General features: G+C 38.8%; 1 protein-coding gene and 1 long non-coding RNA gene across 5 annotated transcripts in view; one reads left to right on the top strand and one right to left on the bottom strand.

Moving 5' to 3' along the window:
* The window catches only part of LOC306808412, a 25039-nt gene extending 7701 nt beyond the window's left edge, over nucleotides 1-17338 (bottom strand). The window contains exons 1-3 of one of the 3 annotated variants that reach the window (XR_013776021.1): nucleotides 17297-17338; nucleotides 15952-16004; nucleotides 15722-15874 (exon numbers count right to left, since the gene is read on the bottom strand). This is a non-coding gene — a long non-coding RNA (uncharacterized lncRNA). Of the gene's footprint in view, nucleotides 1-15721; nucleotides 15875-15951; nucleotides 16005-17155; nucleotides 17267-17296 lie in introns of those variants that run through there. The other 2 variants (XR_013776023.1, XR_013776022.1) reach the window with 2 other exon arrangements.
* Nucleotides 1852-10331, top strand: CDX4 (caudal type homeobox 4). 2 transcript variants are annotated; one of them, XM_079318981.1, is made up of 4 exons: nucleotides 1852-2381; nucleotides 7253-7398; nucleotides 8296-8390; nucleotides 9761-9892. In XM_079318981.1, exons 1-3 carry the CDS (start codon nucleotides 1949-1951, stop codon nucleotides 8368-8370), a joined length of 654 nt encoding a protein of 217 aa, XP_079175107.1. In that variant the 5' UTR covers nucleotides 1852-1948; the 3' UTR covers nucleotides 8371-8390; nucleotides 9761-9892. The 2 variants fall into 2 exon arrangements, with proteins under 2 accessions (XP_079175107.1, XP_079175108.1); XM_079318982.1 differs by lacking the exon at nucleotides 8296-8390 and having other exon boundaries at nucleotides 9761-10331.

Genomic DNA, 17338 nt, shown 5'->3' with positions numbered 1-17338 from the left:
TCTGAGCTGCCAATGTTCATGGATACCCTGTCAGTGGATGCAGATGCAGTCAGTGGAGCCAAAACCTTCCCCTCCCCTGGCTCTGCCAATGATTGACAGCCCTGCACAACACTCAGCAATACAGGGGAATGATGCTCACCAACAGGATAAATAGTCCAGGATATAGGAAACACATCTGCTTTAATTTGGATGATATTCAGTACCAAAACGTTGGTGGGCTCTCAAAAATTGTGTTACAATTGTGTTTCAAGATAAAGGGAATAAAAGTCTCTTTCCATTTATTTTTAATGTCGATTTTTATAAGGATACACCAATTACAGAAGATTTTATTTCTTCCATCCCCTATCCCACACAACTTGCCTCAACATTCTGAGGATTCCAATACTTAATGTAGAATTCTGTAAATATACCAAAATTAATTAAAAATATTTCGGTACACTTCTCAGTACAAATTCTTTCCCCAAAAAAGGCCAGTCCTAAAGAGAAGAGGAATATCTTTCCTGTCTGTAAGTACATACTTAGAATCCTTTAGTGCTGGAATTAGAAGGGATGTGTGAATATGAGCAGTGTCAAAATACAAAGGATACTGAATGAAAACCCACACCTCTGTAAAGGGAAACAACTCATTGCAATTTGCACCTCCTTTGCAAGCAAAGCCCTTACAAATAGCTCATTGCAAAGAAACCCATCCAAAATAAAAATACAGCGAATTCACTCCACAAATTGCAGCTACACAACCCGGAGAGGCAATTCTAAAGTCCTAGGGTGTGGTTCAGTTCTCCTGTTAATAACAAGCTGTTAGTAACAGGATATAAAGCCACTTTCAGAATCAATTTTCTCAGAGGGACAGACATTGACCCAGGGAGCACCCGTGTGTCACAGAGCAGCATCGGGGCACTTCTGATCCACAAACTTAACAACCCAGATGTCTCTCCCTGTTGATTTCCCCGGCCCAAGCTGCCAAGGAGAGCAGACTATAGACAGCAGCCCCAGAGGAAGGAACCAGCCTCCTTTCAGGCAGATAAAGCTTGGCTGGAAACAGAAGCCAACAATATTCCTGGGCCTAATCAAAGACTTTTTTCACTACTTTTTAGAGTCATTTTTTTGTACTTCTGGCACCATCTTTGTTAGGAAGATTTATTGTCTGCTTTTTAACATTTATCAGTTTGCAACAACCATCAGATGAGGGGATCTCTTAAATCTCTTTGTACAGGGAGAGTGTGAACATGTGTCTTACAGTCAGAGCTTTAAACTCTCGAATTCTAGAAAACCTCTTAGAAACATCAACAATGAGAGGAACATTTTTGAGGCTGTTCTACTCAAGACATGCTGTTTATAAAGTGCTCTATATTTTGAAGTTACTGAATTACAATTATTCATATTGACTGTACCCATTAAAGAGTAAAAAGGAGATTTTTAAAAATTTTTTGAGAAATTAAGAGAGTGACAGATTTATTTGTTGATTGATAGTACCTGACAAAATATCGGTTTCAGACAAGAAGAATGTTAAACACTGCTATTATAGTTACCAGCCTAATTTCTTATTTAAAAGTGTATTTATTTAACCATTTAAGTTACAAATCCAAGCAACTGTTGCATCATCTTACAGGACTGGGATCGCTGTTGAATATCAGGGCAGGATAATAGGATAGATAAAAGTTCTCTGAAAGAGAAAGCACCAGAACCAGCAGCAAGGTGGGGTTGGTCAGCCCTTCATTTGAATGTAAATGTAATTATGAGGCAGGCAGTTGGGCTGACGTCAGACAAGATCTTGGTAAACCATTACCACCAGCACCTGGTAACACAGTTGATAATAAAAGAGGATGAAGTAGAAGATTCCAAGCAGAGTGGCATTATTAGAGAAAACCAAACACAAATATTTTTGAGGAGTAAAAGAAGACACCGAGGAACAAGATGTTGTGACGCCGTGTTTCCATCTGGGCCAGCCATGTACGTGAGCTCGCTCTTGGAGAAGGAGCCCAGCATGTACCCGGGATCTGCCAGGGCCAACAGCAACAACCTGCCCGTGCAAAACTTCGTGTCCGCTCCAGCCTACCCCGACTACATGGGATACCACCCGGTGCCAGCCCTGGACAGCCACGGGCAGCCAGCGCCAGCCTGGGGCTCCCCCTACGGCCCCCAGCGCGAGGACTGGGGTGCCTACGGCCCAGGCCCTTCCAGCGCCCTGCCCGCTGCCCACATCAATGGCTCGTCCCCTGGCCAGGGCTCCTACAGCTCTGCCGAGTTCAGCTCCCTGCACCCCGCTGCTGCTGCGCCCTTACCTCCTGCAGACACCAGCCACGGCCAGCACATCTCTCCCAACAGCCAAAGGCACAGCTCTTATGAGTGGATGAGGAAAACGGTGCAAACCAACGCTGCTGGTGAGTGCAAATTCAAATTCCAACCTCAGAAAGCATCTTCTGCTATCACACAGCTTAGAAATAATTAACTTTACTTGGAGCACATAGGTTGGTGGGTCATTTATGACATTTATTTAACCTACTGCTGTTTAATGCAGTTTTTACTAAATTTGTGGTAGTTTCACTTTCTCCCATAAAGGCTTTATGTGGTTGCTGTAGTGGAATGGCTGATGTGATCAGACATGGCTGGAGCTCAGCTCCAGGAATCCCTGTTGGAACATTTTATAAAGCATTTTATGTGATAAACATGACAATCATGAGACTGTTATGGAGCGATGCAGCAACATTTAACAGTTACAGACAGAAACAGTTATTTTGTGCTGCTGGGGAAATACCAATATAGATTCAGGTTGATCTTTTTAAACCTTACAGCCTCCTCAATAATTATAAAGAAAACTATGTGCTCTGATCTAACTGCAGTGATTATGCAATTTTCTGCAATTTTCCTGCTATTTTTCTGCCCAGCTTTATTAGGTGAGCACAAATATTCCTAGAGAAGCAATCTGACTCAAGCAATCAGCACAGACTATTTTGTTTGCAGATCACATAATTCCTTGGTTAAGCTTTCTTTTCAATTAATTTCAGATCAGTTTTACTTCCCTTACATGTCAGAATTGTTCACCTTCCACAATTACACAATTAAAAATCTCTTTCCTGCAAGTGCCACTCACTGATGTGCCTGTTCTTGCCACAAGCTTCCTGCCAGATGAACCTTTCCATGTATTTTCCCAAGGTGGAAACTGGGTGTAGCAAAGTTTGCTAAATCTGCTGTTAAGGTTAAAAGTAGTAAGCCTGTGTTAGGGAGCATCAAAGAAATGCTCAAAAGAAAACAGAGCAAGTACAATTGGAACAATCTTAGAAGACACAGAAAATCTGCATTGCTGCTTCAGACAGAATCCTCAGGAGCAAAATTAGCCTGGTAATTGTTTCTTAATTACAAAGCAGGCACATATTGTTTAGCCTCTGTTACTAAATATAAAATGCCTGGTGAACATTAGGGTATCACAATGCTCTCCTGCCACTTGGAGCCTCTACAAAGGCCTTCAAAGCCAGGCAGATTCAGTCTGCTTACACCCCCTTCTGTATACTCATGTAAATCCCAGTAACTTCATTAACATCATTGGAGATTGCCAGGTGTAGAGGTGATGCAAGACTTGAGTGGAGATCAAATTCAGATGAGACTACTGAATGTCAATGAGGCAGCCCTGGCTGTGTCATGTTGGCACTGAATTTTCAATGTGTGGCATTCTTGAAGAATGATGTTCTTCAAGTTTAACATGCTTGAAAATATAAATCTTTGCTTTACACTTATTGAACAGTCTTGGAAGAGCCTGAAAGGTTTCTCATGTGCTTGTCCACATTTATAAAATATATTTGCAATTAAGAGACACTGTTTTGGGCCTAAATTCATCTCTAGTCTGAAAAGTGCTTACACAGGATTTACACATTCTGCAACACTTTATGAACCATTGGAGAGACAGGTGGAACAGAGCCCATCAATAGCTGCATGTCCTGAGGCTGTGCATTCCTAGAACCCGGTTCTTTGAAGTGCTAAAAACAGTCGAGGACTTCACAGAAGTGAGCTCAAGGCATCCACCCACCTTAAAAGAAGAGATCATGAGAGCAAAGCATAAATGTAATTGTGCAAAACATGTAACGTACCAAAGAGATTTGGCTTTTCATTGATGTTTTCTTCTTTTTACATGAAAAATTTTAATCCTGACACAAGAAACATTTGTGATAAATAGATGAAAATTCAAATAATTTACAAGGCTAAAATTATGCATGTGACTGCTCTGTACCACTTTATCAATATTTTCTCTAGAAGAAAACTGACTTGATGCCATTATAACCCCTCTTTGAAACACACTTGCTGTTTCTTCTTATTGCCATATAATTTGGGTTATCAAAATAGCTACTGGTTCCTCTCCTTCAATGTTATCACTGCTTAATAAAGTTCATTGCCTTAAAATCCCAGAATTACAGCCCTAAACTCTACAAATGCATTTCTATGCATAAACATTTGTATACCCTTAACTCCACCAGTGTGTACGCACATCAATGTATGTGAGCAGAATGGAGGAAAAGAAGCCACACCACACCTGATTAGATGAGGGAGCCTCCTGAAACACTGTCCTAAAGACAGTGGGAATTCCTTTGAATGAGGGGATGTCAGTGGGAATAGTTTCCTCTCTGTTTAGACTCTATGAAATACACTACATTGTGATTCAATATTCTTATTTAGCATTTGATATAAAAAAAAAATATTCAACTGCAGGTGAAGTGAAAATTCATGTGATCAAGTCAATCTTCAGGATGAAACAAGATCACAAAGACAGAAGTACTCTGTCCTTTCAACAGATAAGATATGATTTGAAATGACACATCCTCTGACTAAAAGACTTTAACTGTGTATTCAGAACCAACCCCTGTTTTACTTCTACACACAAACATTGCACATCTACAAGGCAATAAGAAATTTAAAAAAAAACAAACATGGAAAGTGGGCTTGGTAAAGAGACCTTCCCAGTCAGGCCCTCCAAGTGAGGAAAAGAACATCTAAAGCATTCCTGACAGTCTGATCCTGGTTTTACTGAAAATCTATGATAGAATCTGCTATTGCCTTCAATTAGGCTGGAGCAAAACTTCCAATTATTTTCTAAATCCTTTGTAATCAACAGGGTTTGTAAAATCTGTATTTTCTGAGAGCAAGAAAACCTTCAAAGTGTAAAATTTACTGAAAGGTATCGACAGGGCCCAGAAAAAGGTTTTAAAACTTCATATGAAACTTCATCTGGGAGTGACCCTTCTCAGAAAGGGACTTTAACAGGACTAAGCAAAAGATGATTTTCATATGTCACAAGCTCAGCCAAAGGATTTTTTTTAACTATAGCCAACACATTTAATGTCTTTGTTTAAACAAGGAGCGATGTACAAGGAATTGTGATTACACAACAGCAGAAACATGGCCAGAAAGCAAAACAGAAAAGCAGGAAAAAAGGCCAGGCCCCTGCTTTAATGCTAATTTATTTTGCTTTGTAAATTAGTTGTGACATCTATTTTCCACTGGCCTACATTGTCTGAGGTTTTGAGGCCTATCTGTCATATTGAGGCAACAGACCCTTTTAACACTTCACTTTGCTTTGATATGCACTCTTGTCTCTTCCTTCTCCCTCCTTTCTTCAGGAGTTATATTGCCGGAAAGGGTGATGATTTTCACAGCAAATAAAGAGGCCTTCTCCCAGCTTTATTGTCTTCAGAAGAAATACTCTGTGAATTTTATGACCAAGGGGAATGGGGAAAACGACTCCTTTTCTCCACCCCCTCAAATCATGGTTATATTTGCTGATTATAGTGAGGCCGGAATAACCTTGTTGAATTTTAACTTGTTTTCAAAGATTCCCTCTAAGCTCTTAGTTTACAAGGAACCTGAATATCTATACTATTGTTAGCATTAGAACTATTACTGAGGGCAAATATTTCAAAGCCAACGATTTGTACAATGAAAAAAGTAAACTTAGATGGATGATTTAGTCCTGCAAATTCAGACAGGAAAATCTTCTATGCTGAAAGTTGAAGTGGCATAGGATTTGGGAAAATATCCCTAATTATCTGTATTTCAGCTATGTCTACCTTCAGATAAAAATATCCCAGTCTGTCCTCGGTGTTGGTCCAAAATTAAAGAGAACTGAGGAAAAAATATTCCTTCATCTATTTCTGTCCCTTTTTCCTCTGCTAAGATGAAAGCCTCTGACATTTGTTTAGGGCTTGTAAATTCCAAACCAATTGGTTTGTGTTTCTGAATGTGAAAGGGGTTCTTGATAAGATCTCCTTGTCGCTCCTTTGTGTGGCGTGTGCTTCATCTTAACACCTCAATGGATTTTAGGGAACCACTTTAAAGGAGTCTTTGTCCTACAGTTTGTCCCAGAAAACTCACATCAAAAAAAACTGGGAAGATCAGAAGAAAAAAAGGAAAACTATCTAGTTGGCTGTTGAAAGTGCAAAGCAGAACAAATAAGTTGAAAACTGATCTCTCTGGATTATTATTACATAAGAACTGCTTAAAAATTATATTAAATGAGAGATACACTCCAAACATTTAGTAGTGCTTCTCTTAACAGCATTTATCCAATATATCTAAGAATATTTCTTTTATACATTAGAGAGAGGATGATCCTGAAATCTTTTTACAAGATTTTATTGCCTTATCTTACAAATAGTCAAGTACCTTCAATTCTAAAGGGAAGCCTAGCACAGAGTAACCTCAGGAATATCCTACAGGCACTCAGCACCTTGCAAGACTGAACCTTTCTGAACAAGTAAATAAAGTTATTATTGAACTTCTAAATTTATCCTTTGGCCACACAAGAAAGGAAAAGCATTTCTAGTAGGACATATCTTTGTGCTAGACAAACAATCTTCAGAAACTCAGATAAAGAATTAGGCCACAGTACAACTGCACAAATTGTGACTGAAGCTCAGTCTTGAAATTCTGGATATTTATGCTCTCAGACACAGAAGTCACTTCACTGAGCATTGAAATGAAACCCCTTTGAGATTAATATAGCCAGCACCAATTATGTACTGCTATGAATTATTTAAGATGCTTCAGGGTGTTTATCACTTAAGAGTTTCACGTTTAAATGTATGTTTACAAAGGGAGGGAAATAAAGAGGAAAAGACAGTTATGGTAACCAATACTCTGTACCACAGCAAACAATCCCATACAAGTATTCTCTAGTTTAATTAATGTCTGAGAAATGCCTGAGATGTTTGTGAGCTGCTATGGAAAATCCAACTCAATACATGAATAATCTTCCTTTCCTAACCAGGTAAAACAAGAACAAAAGAAAAGTACCGGGTTGTTTACACAGATCACCAGAGACTGGAACTAGAGAAGGAATTTCACTGCAACAGATACATTACAATCAGGAGGAAATCAGAACTGGCAGCAAACCTGGGACTCTCGGAAAGACAGGTACAGAGAGCACCCTCAGGTGTGCCCACAGTGACAGAACCTGACATCTGACACAACCCTCCAGCTGTGTGCAACTCATTAGGAATTAACTTAGTAGTGATTCTTACTTTCTAGCTTGCTAGCCAGATGGAATTCAAACAGTTCAGCTTAACAGGATCTTAGCTGTGGTCCCAATAGTTACAACATTCATCATTTTATTTTTCTTGAAATCACACCAAATAATGGCCAGCAGAAAATCCAAAGCACTTGATATATTTCATCTAGAAGACAGGAAAATTAAAACTCAATCCAACGAGGTATCTGTGGGGATTTTTGTTACAAACATATTGCCACAATTTCCACAGGCCACATTCTTCCTCTGTCAGATTTCAGCATATTCAGGGGGGCTTTACATCCTTGGATTTTCAAGGCAGGATCTCTTTTTGCCATATGTGTGTGTAGCCAGGACTATCCATCCAGGCAATGTTTTATTGCATATTTGGATCATTGCTCCTTTGGAGAGCAGCTCTGCCTTCACTCATACCTAGTACGTATTTAATCTGTTCTGGATAAAGCCAAGCTCCTGAGCAGCTACATTAGCTGTGTTCATACAGATTCCAGAGGAATTTAGGATGAGAATTCCCTAAAATCCCTGTGTTGGAGAGCACCTTTCCCAAGCACAGCTCTGCAGTGTGTGGATATAATAACTGCTGGATCCAAGTCTCCAGAATTGCAATGGTTTTGCTACAGCTGGAGGAGAAGGGCAGATTTGATGATACTGAATTAGTCATCTCATTTAAAAACCAGATTATTGCCTCAAGGTAAATATAAACCAGAGATCTTTCTTTTTAGAATTTTACAAGCTTTTGTTCTTTCTAAAAATACACATTCAGGTCTCTTAAAATGTTCCTCTTGCAGTGGCCTCCTCTGTTTCTGCACTCAGTCTGTGGAAGAAATGGAATAGAGAGGGACCAGTGGAGGCTGGAAGTGTAGGAATGCAGAGACAATCAATGGTATTTTAGGATCAAGCACTGGAATTTTATAAACATATTTAGTGCAGTGATGTTCAGTCCAGACCCAAACAGTACAGAGTGCACTGCACAGACTGTGAGTGCTCCCAGGCAGGAATAACAAAAACCAAGTTTATAATGGATGAACTGAAGTTTGTCACACAGTAGGATAGAGCTGCACTGGAAAATTTTCACAGAATTGCAATTATGAGAGATTTGCAACCTCCACCTTAATGTTCTGCAAGCTGGCTGATTTAGAACAGCCATGCCTGGAGTCACCAGTGATCCTGCAGAAAATCAGCAGTTTCCTTTTTACAGAGCTGCTGCTCCTAATGCCATCCCATTTTTAAATTGGTAAAGTTTCTTCAAGTATAAAATAGACAAAATACATAATTAATCTGAATTTCCATAGGACACACAAAGCTAAATGTTTCTTCATGCCAATACCAGCAAGGTAATAAAAATAATTATAAAACACTGAGATTTTTAATACAAAGCAAGGTACAACTTTCTATACCATATTGTATTCAACACAACTTAAAGGCTGCAATAAATACTGTGAATTAAGAACACAGTTAGAAAGAAGGAAAACACAAGCAGAAGTTCCTCCTCATTCACACTTTCACATAAGGAAAGAAAATAGAGATACTTAGAGTATATTTTAAACAGATAAGTTTTTCACCTGCATAATAAGCTTGGGAAATTAACTGTCTTTAGTAATGCTGATATATCTATTTATATATATAAATAAATATACATATAAATATTTATACATATCTGCAAAATACATGTTTGAGTATATATTTCAGTAATAAAAACAATCAAAACTTTTAAAATATATAGAATGTATGCAAACACAAAAATGACAACATATATGAAGAAAAAGAACCCTCACTACCTGACTTTGAATTAATCTGTAACACAGATAATAAAGAAAGCTTCACTATTAATCCATAATTGCATCTTCCTAAATTATGACACTGGCAAAGCTGAAATTATGAACTCTGTGGCCTCTGAGTCTCAATGAGTTCATTGATTCCTGTGTTCCTAAATATAACACAGTGTGTTCATTTTATACCCAAGAAGAAAAGAAATAAAAAAATTTAATCAATTTTCCATTGATTGTGCCAAAAATTAACACAGAATAATGCAACAAGTTGTGCAACAATTGCACAAATTCAGTATTTTGGTTTGTGAAGGGTTTTTTAGTTTGGTCTTAGCTTTGGAGCTTTTTTCCTCATGGCTTTTTGTTTGCTTTGGGTTTGGGTTTTTTTAAATAGTGTTTTTGAACTTTCCTACATTTCCATTCCTATAATTACTGTAAAAGTTGAGCAGCACTTTGAATTAATCAGGTATCATTTCTAATGGCCCAGGTGAAGATCTGGTTCCAGAATCGCCGAGCAAAAGAGAGAAAAATGATCAAGAAGAAAATCTCACAGTTTGATGGCAGCGGGGGCTCAGCTCAGAGTGACTCTGGTTCACTCAGTCCAAATGAACTGTCACATTCTCTGTTCCCACCACCACATGGAATAAATGGATTACAGCCTAATGACATTCATCAAGTCATAGTTTCAGAATGAACAGAGGGAAAAAAAAAAAAAAAAACCAGGAAAAAAGAAAAAGCAAGAATGGATTTTGCCACCACTGCCACCCCCACCTTGGAAATTCAACTTTTCAAGGGACTATTTTCATTTATCTGCCTTCAGAGTGCTGATTTCTAAGCAGGAAATCTGAGCCTGTAACCAAAATATTTTAATTATTGCAAAAATCTCAGGGACTTTGTGCTGCTAAGATTCATCTCTTGGTATCTTTGCTAGCAGGTAATTTGCTTCAGACACTGACACAAAGAATGATGCAGCTGAAAATTCAGTACAGGTAGTTCTCTGATCATACATACACACAGAAAACCAAGAGAACTGATTATAAAATAGAGTCTTATTGCAAAAAAATATAAGAATCTGGGTGTGTTTGGTTTGTTCCATTTATATAATTAGAGGAAACCGTAGATGTTAATAAATATTTACACTTAAGTGGACTGAAAAGAATGCTACTTTTTGAAAACAGCAAAACCATTTAAAACACTTTCAAATGCTCAAGGAACACAATCATGTTGCTATGCCAACCTATTGCATTTAATTAAATAACACAGATCATCTCTGCCTTATGGAATTGTATTCAAGCAATAGTTACAGATATAGAATATACCAAAGATTTGTTATATTATACCAAGATTTGTTCCACTGTAAGAAATGCAGCAATTTCTCACATATATTTGGAAATGCCAGATAACTGGGAGATAAGTATCACCTCAATCTTCTAGGACTGTACATATTGTTGCTCAAAAATCTGAGCACAAATGAGATGGAAACAGAACTGTTACTACAAGCAAACCACCAAAAAGCAAAGAATTTGCTTGAGGTCTTTAAATGTCTGAAGTGGAACAGGAGCAGTCTCAGGCCACTGATTTTATCCCTGACTCTCCCACAGTATCTGAGGCGGGTATTTTTAAGCTGTCACCTGCAGCTGAGCAATCACAAAAATGTTCACTTTGTGGGCACCCCTGAAAGAGCACAAACTAGGACATGATCACAGAGGGGTTTGCTTTAATTACTGCTCTGTGTTGGCAGGTGAGAAAGTAGCAATGATATCTTAAAGACAAGTGATGAGTCTGGAAAAAGTAGAAAGAAAACCCAAAGCACTAAAAAAATCCCCAAGCCCTTCAGTAGTACTATTCTCTGGAATGTCTTAATGTGACCTTTTTGCTGGTAGACAAGTGAACAGCTCTATTGGGAAAATTTAATATTCCTGAAAATGTCAAGGGTAGCAAAGGTAATAAAAAGGGAAAAAAGCAGAACACAGAAAGAAAACAGCATTATGAAAATCATGCATCACTTATTTCAGCAATATCAAACTCTTGCTCTCAGAAACAGCAGAATAAATTCTGCTTTTCTTCGTGTGAATGAGCATTGATAATGCACTAACACCATGGACAGAACTCATCAAAGCTCTCATCACCTGGATCCAAACCACTAGATAGCAAACTTGAGATACGCCTCACTATTCCCTGTTTATTTTAAAATAGCTCTGTTAGAGAAACTCCATTAAAGCAATTCTGTTGGAAGTTATAAGAATAACACTCATCAGAACTAAATTCTGAATGCTATCTTTGTAGACATAAATGTCTCAAACTAAACTAGGGAGAAATCCTCTAACACAGATTAAGACCTTACTCACTGTAAACATTTTGTGGGTGGTTCCCCAATATATTTTCTAGTCATCTCCTATCATATGGTTCAAACAAATGGGTGTATTCTAATGCAAACAAGTGTAAACAGAAAAGCTTGTGTATGTAAATAGTTATAAAACCCAGCCTGAGGAGAAATTGAGACTGCATCTGCATGGCTTTAACTCAGGATCTCCTAAATCTGCTTGCTGATGTTCCTGTGGGATCACAGGGACATTTTAGGAGCCAGAGCACGTTGTGGAACCTGCACACACAGAGCTGCTTCTGTTCACACTCACAGAAATGCACATGTGACACACATATGCCTTTTTCCTCTGCTCTTCAGTCAAATAAATCTGCATTTTTTCCTTGGGAGATGAAGTTTCTGCAGTTCCACCAGCCCCTCTACCTGGGTTGTCCTATACATGAAGCATGTAGAAGATAAAATAATCTCTCAGGAAACTCAGACTTTATTTATGCAAGAAAAAAGGGAAGTGAACCTTTACCTCAAATCAGCAGAAGGGCCATTTCTATGGAAACCAGGAGAGGGCTTTTGTGAGGCTTAGCAGTGACACAGAAATGGAGAGAGAAAAAACTTCTAGTTTTCAGATTTTTTTTCCTCTGATCAGTTTTCGTATCAACAAGGAGAAATGGCAGGTACAGCCATAACACACAACACACCATTCATTGTATTTGTGTATTAGAAATGCATTGCTTCAGATTTCCTTCCTCCTTTATGACAAAATTGAAATGAAACAGTTATTTACCAGGTTCACATTCAATATATTCAAACCATCATCTTGCAGATTCTAACTAAGCTCCAGGCAGTCAGGAAACACCAGCCTGCTCTGACAAACTGCTCAGAGGAGCCACTGAAGCCACTGACTGCACTCAGAACAACCACAGCTGAGAAAGGAATCATTTTAAAGGAGCCCATTTTAGATGTTTTTAGGGTTGGAATGAGATACAAAGCACCTCTCTGGCATGTTTAACATCAGTCTTGTCAATAAAAACTGTTTTTCTTTTTCATGATTTTTATCCCGAATTTTATCCATCAGATGTGTTTTAAATGTATCCCAAGCATATGTTAATAAATATTTAGGGGACAGACTCTTTCATCCATTAGATAATGATCTCTAAGCCTTCAGAGTGGCTCAGATTATCTTCTCTGACTACAGTTAAGTCAAGTAAGAAGTTATTCCCCTTATCTGTTGCTGTGCCTAACTACCCCCAGTATGGATCACAACATCCCCTTCACCTCAGTACAGTGGCACAGCTGTTTCTCAAAGTAATCTAAGGAAAAAACAGGGATATAAATAATATTTTTCAATATTTATCTTTCTTCTTTTGAAGACCCCTCCAGAGACTTTAGTTATACTCTCTCTTAGCACTGTTAAGCAGTTAAAATAGTAATAAATCAAATGCCATCCTTTGCACCCAGTGGGTCTCTTCCCCAAGCTCTCCAAGTTTCCTGGTTTTCACTGCATGTAAATGGAAAACCATCACACTGAAATCAGCTGATTGACTGGTGGTTCCAGTTTGCAAGGCAGTGAGCCCCTCTAACACCATGCTGATATCAAAACTCTGTATCACACCACTGTAATTCCAGCAGCCAGCAAATCCCTCCTGACATTTATCTGAATCACCTCAATTCTTATCAGAACCCTGGGAGGTGCCAAAGCTTTGGCAGAGTTGCCCTCCTCAGCCCCACTGCAGAGAAAAAAGAAGGACCTTGGCATAAATTGCTCCTGCTCACACTCAGTGTAGCACCACAGTGATTTTGTTTTATTAATTAACTTCCAAATATTGATCAGTGGGAGAAAAGAAAGAAAAATACAGATGTACCCTTAGTTACAGATAGCTTAGACTAGAAAAGGGAAAGTACCTCATTATAAGATATTTGCAGTATCAGTTTACAAAGACAACATTATTTAAACCCCTAACTAGCTGTTTGTAGTAGTTATCCTGATAAAAAAAAAAAAAAAAAAAAAAAAAAACCAACAAAAAAAACCACTGGATCAGAAACTTGACAACCTTTTCAAACTTAGATTATTTTTTAAAATTGATATACATCATTTTCCCCTGCACAAAGCCAAAACCCTTCTAGACATTACAAAATATTTGTATCACAAAATCAGTTTCATTGAACCTCACACACAACTCTTGAGTTGCCTTTCTTCAACAAATGAACATATCCACATTTGCCTAATGAGTTCCACATTTCTACTTCTGAACAAAGCAAAGGGAACCTACAAATCACCTTGGGAAGAGTTTGTAGTAGCTGATCAAGAAGGATGAGGTTTGTCCACCAGACCAATAATACATTCTCCAAAGCCCAAGAGTGTATTCCCATTTTCCAACAACCTCTTCCTGTCTGGGAGGGAATTCTGGGAATTCTGAAATAAGGGAATTCTGGCAGCCAACCTGACATCACTTGTTGTACATTCTTCCTCCTGAAGAATGCCTGTGTGGTGGTGATTTGTGTGGAACAAACAGCAAAAAAGGACATGGGGAGAAGACTCAGAATCTCCTAGGCCCACATTAACATTCCCTTTCCATGTTCTCCCAACAGGGCTTTTATTTAATACAGTGCTTTGGTTTAGCTCCTGGCTTTTCTGCTCTTTGTGTTTCATGCTCTATAGAAGATTCCAAGAAAGAAAGTGATTTATGTAGATAAATATTACCAGAGACCATCATCCCTCCACAAATCTTTCTGGTTTTATGGTATAAGAGTTTCATCAAATAAACAGCATCCTAAAGAAGTACTGAAAGTGAAGCTTCTATTTCTTCCTGTGAAGCCATAAAGTTTCATAAGTCAAGCAGAAAAAATTCCCCCTAGTATTTATTTTTCAGACCCAATACTAAACAGACATTCTTTAAATACACACATGGGATACAAAAGGTGTTTTTTCTACAATAGTCTATTTTTACCCAGATGGTCATTGTTCCTATGGGAAAGAACACATCCACATAAAATAAAAAAAAAAAAAGTCTACTGAAACTTCAGCTGAACTTTGACTTCAAAAATTACAAAATGTTAAATATGAAGCTGCTACAGCAAAGCACCTTTTCCAATTAAAAACACTTCTTTTTTTTGTTTGTTAACACCTCAACCCCTCATTATAAAGAAGTCACACAGTAAGTTATGCTTAATTTTACACACAATTCAGCAAAGTATTACACCACCTGCTTTGGAGCCCATGTCTTAATGCCATGTGTCCTTCTGGCACAACATCCATTGAAATGTCTGTACCATTGGCTTGTTCATTAAACCAAAACCCAGGATGCATTAAATGGAGGTTTTTCAATTAACCACGAGTGCAGAATGTGTTCCTGTTTGCCAAACCTTGCCCTAACACCTGAGTGTCACCATTGGCATATTGAATGTCACAGTTGCAGATGAGTCCATGGGATTTATTTCACTTTCCAGCACACGTTCTGCTTGTCCCTTGTTCTTACATCCTTGTGAAACTTCCAAGATATTTTTATTGGAAAAACACTGAACACATGCAAGTCTTGGAGTGTCCAAGGCAAGGCTGGACAGGGCTTGGAACACCCTGGGAGAGTGGGAAGTGTCCCTGCCCATGGCTTTAAGTCCCTTTTCAATCCAAACCATTGCATGACCTTTCCCATGGACAGTTCCCCAAAGCAGCCATGAACCAAGACACTAATTATTATTATATTAAAACCAATAATGGAAATGCACACCATGAGAGCTATCATTTCTTCCAGTCCTCTCAGTTACAACACTCACCTTTTTGGTTTTCACACCAGTTAAAGCAAACATCCAGAATTTAACTGAGAGTAAAATAAAGACCCCTATACATAACATTATTTCGGTTGTTTCAACACTTTCTTCCCATTGGTTATGAATCTATATACAGATGAGTAGAAAAAGTATCAGATCCATAATATAGAGTAATTTTTCTGTTTTTATCATGTTTCTAAACAGGATGTATTTTCAGATTTGGTCAATTACCTTCTCCACGATTTACTGCAACATTCAACACTAAAAAAGAAAAAAAGTACTTGGACAAAAATAGGAGAACAAAATTTCATTCTATAAATATTTTCCTCTTAATTGTTTTCTCTAGCTTAGAGTGTGATTTACCTGCAGCTCCACATAAGATGGATAATGTGCTGAAGTAAGAGCATGCAGCACTCTTGATAAAGTGATAAAACTGTAGCTCATCAAGTGTTTTTTTCTGAGGCAACAAAATTTTCACTGTCAAGTCATCTGCATTTTGCAGCAGTCTAGAAACTCCTGAAAAACAATAAAGATGATTTATGAGAAAAGTATTTTCCTGGAAACAACAGACATGGTTGGAGAACCCTTTTTACCTCATGCAGAAGAAGGTGAGCTCATTCTTTAGAGCATCTGCAGGTCAGGAATTCTGATTTGGACACATACCAAAGCTAACACTTTATAAGAGCTACACTAACACTAAAAAGGACCAACATCCTCCTCGTAATTTCGTTTTTCATTTTCCTATTGCAATTATAAACACCAACAGTTTTTGGATTATTTTCCATTTGCAGTAGGTGAGTAATTAAGTGCTATTACTTCAATAATAGCTTACACCTGCGTGCTGATGGGTGCATTCCCCTGAAATATTCCGAGGGAATTTTTTCCTCAGTTTTGCTAGTCCTTTGTGGATTTTCTTCTTTCTCACCACCCCATTACTTTCCAAACCCACCAAAAGCTCCGGGAACACTCCGCAACCCCCGCCCTCCCTTATCTTCACCTCAGGTGCCCCGGGGAGCTACACAGCGGGCAAAAGCAAGAGGGGAAGGGCACAAATCGCTACCCGGCTGTTTTTATTAAAAATGTCACAAAAAGGTACCTGGAAAAGAGCTTTAAAAAAAGAAGGATCAGCCCCTGCCCATACCTTCCCTCAGGAACGCGAGGGTCTCGAGCCGGGGGAGCGGCTTCTGAGGGAGGCGAGTTATAAATGCAGTAACAATAGTATGGATATTCAAGTTCTTCGTACGCGGAAGGTTTAGGGGTGAGTTTTTAGTTTTTTGTTTTTCTTTTTAAAGCAAATTAAAATCCAGCGAGGTTTTTTCCCGGCTTCCCTATAACCCACAGATTAAAACTCCCCTCAGGAGCCGCTCGTGCCGGCTCGTGACCCTCACGCACCTGAGGGAGGCGCGAGGGTGAATTATAAATGCGCTAACAACAGTAAAGATACTTAGGTGCCTTGTACGCCGAAGATTTAGAGGTGTTTTTTTGTTTTGTTTTTTTAACGCAAATTAAAAGCCAGTGAGTTTTTTTTCCCTATAACCCGCAGATTAAAACTCCCCTCAGGAGCCGCCCGTGACCCTCACGCACCTGAGGGAGGCACGAGAGAGAATTATAAATGCGCTAACAATACTAAAGATACTTAGGTGCCTTGTACGCCGAAGGTTTAGAGGTGGTTTTTGTGGGTTTTTTTTTTTTGTTGTTTGTTTTTAGCGCAAATTAAAATCCATTAAGTTTTTTTTTTTTTCCCTGTAATTCACAGATTAAAACTCCCCTCAGGAGCCGCTCGTGATCCTCGCGCACCTGAGGGGCGGGAAGGGAGCTCGGAGGAGTTATCACCACTAATGACAGCGGAGCAATTCTGCTTCCTTGTACACGGAAGGCTTAGAGCGAGTCTCTGAAAACAAGAGTTCAACGAGGCTATCCCGGCCTAACCAGAGCGACCTTCTCTCAGCAACTCCCCGTGCCGGCTCGTTACTGGCCGCC

This window comes from Erithacus rubecula (genome assembly GCF_903797595.1).
Source record: "Erithacus rubecula genome assembly, chromosome: 15".
NCBI lineage: Eukaryota > Metazoa > Chordata > Aves > Passeriformes > Muscicapidae > Erithacus > Erithacus rubecula.
The sequence above is the reverse complement of the archived record's forward strand: the minus strand, read 5'-3'. Positions and strand labels throughout refer to the sequence as shown.

Excerpts from the sequence above, each read along its gene's own strand:
- CDX4 (XM_079318982.1), top strand. The coding sequence starts at position 1,949 with ATGTACGTGAGCTCGCTCTTGGAGAAGGAGCCCAGCATGTACCCGGGA. Across the intron at positions 2,382-7,252 it reads GGTGCAAACCAACGCTGCTG|GTAAAACAAGAACAAAAGAA; the intron begins GTGAGTGCAAAT and ends TTTCCTAACCAG. Across the intron at positions 7,399-9,760 it reads TGGGACTCTCGGAAAGACAG|GTGAAGATCTGGTTCCAGAA; the intron begins GTACAGAGAGCA and ends CTAATGGCCCAG.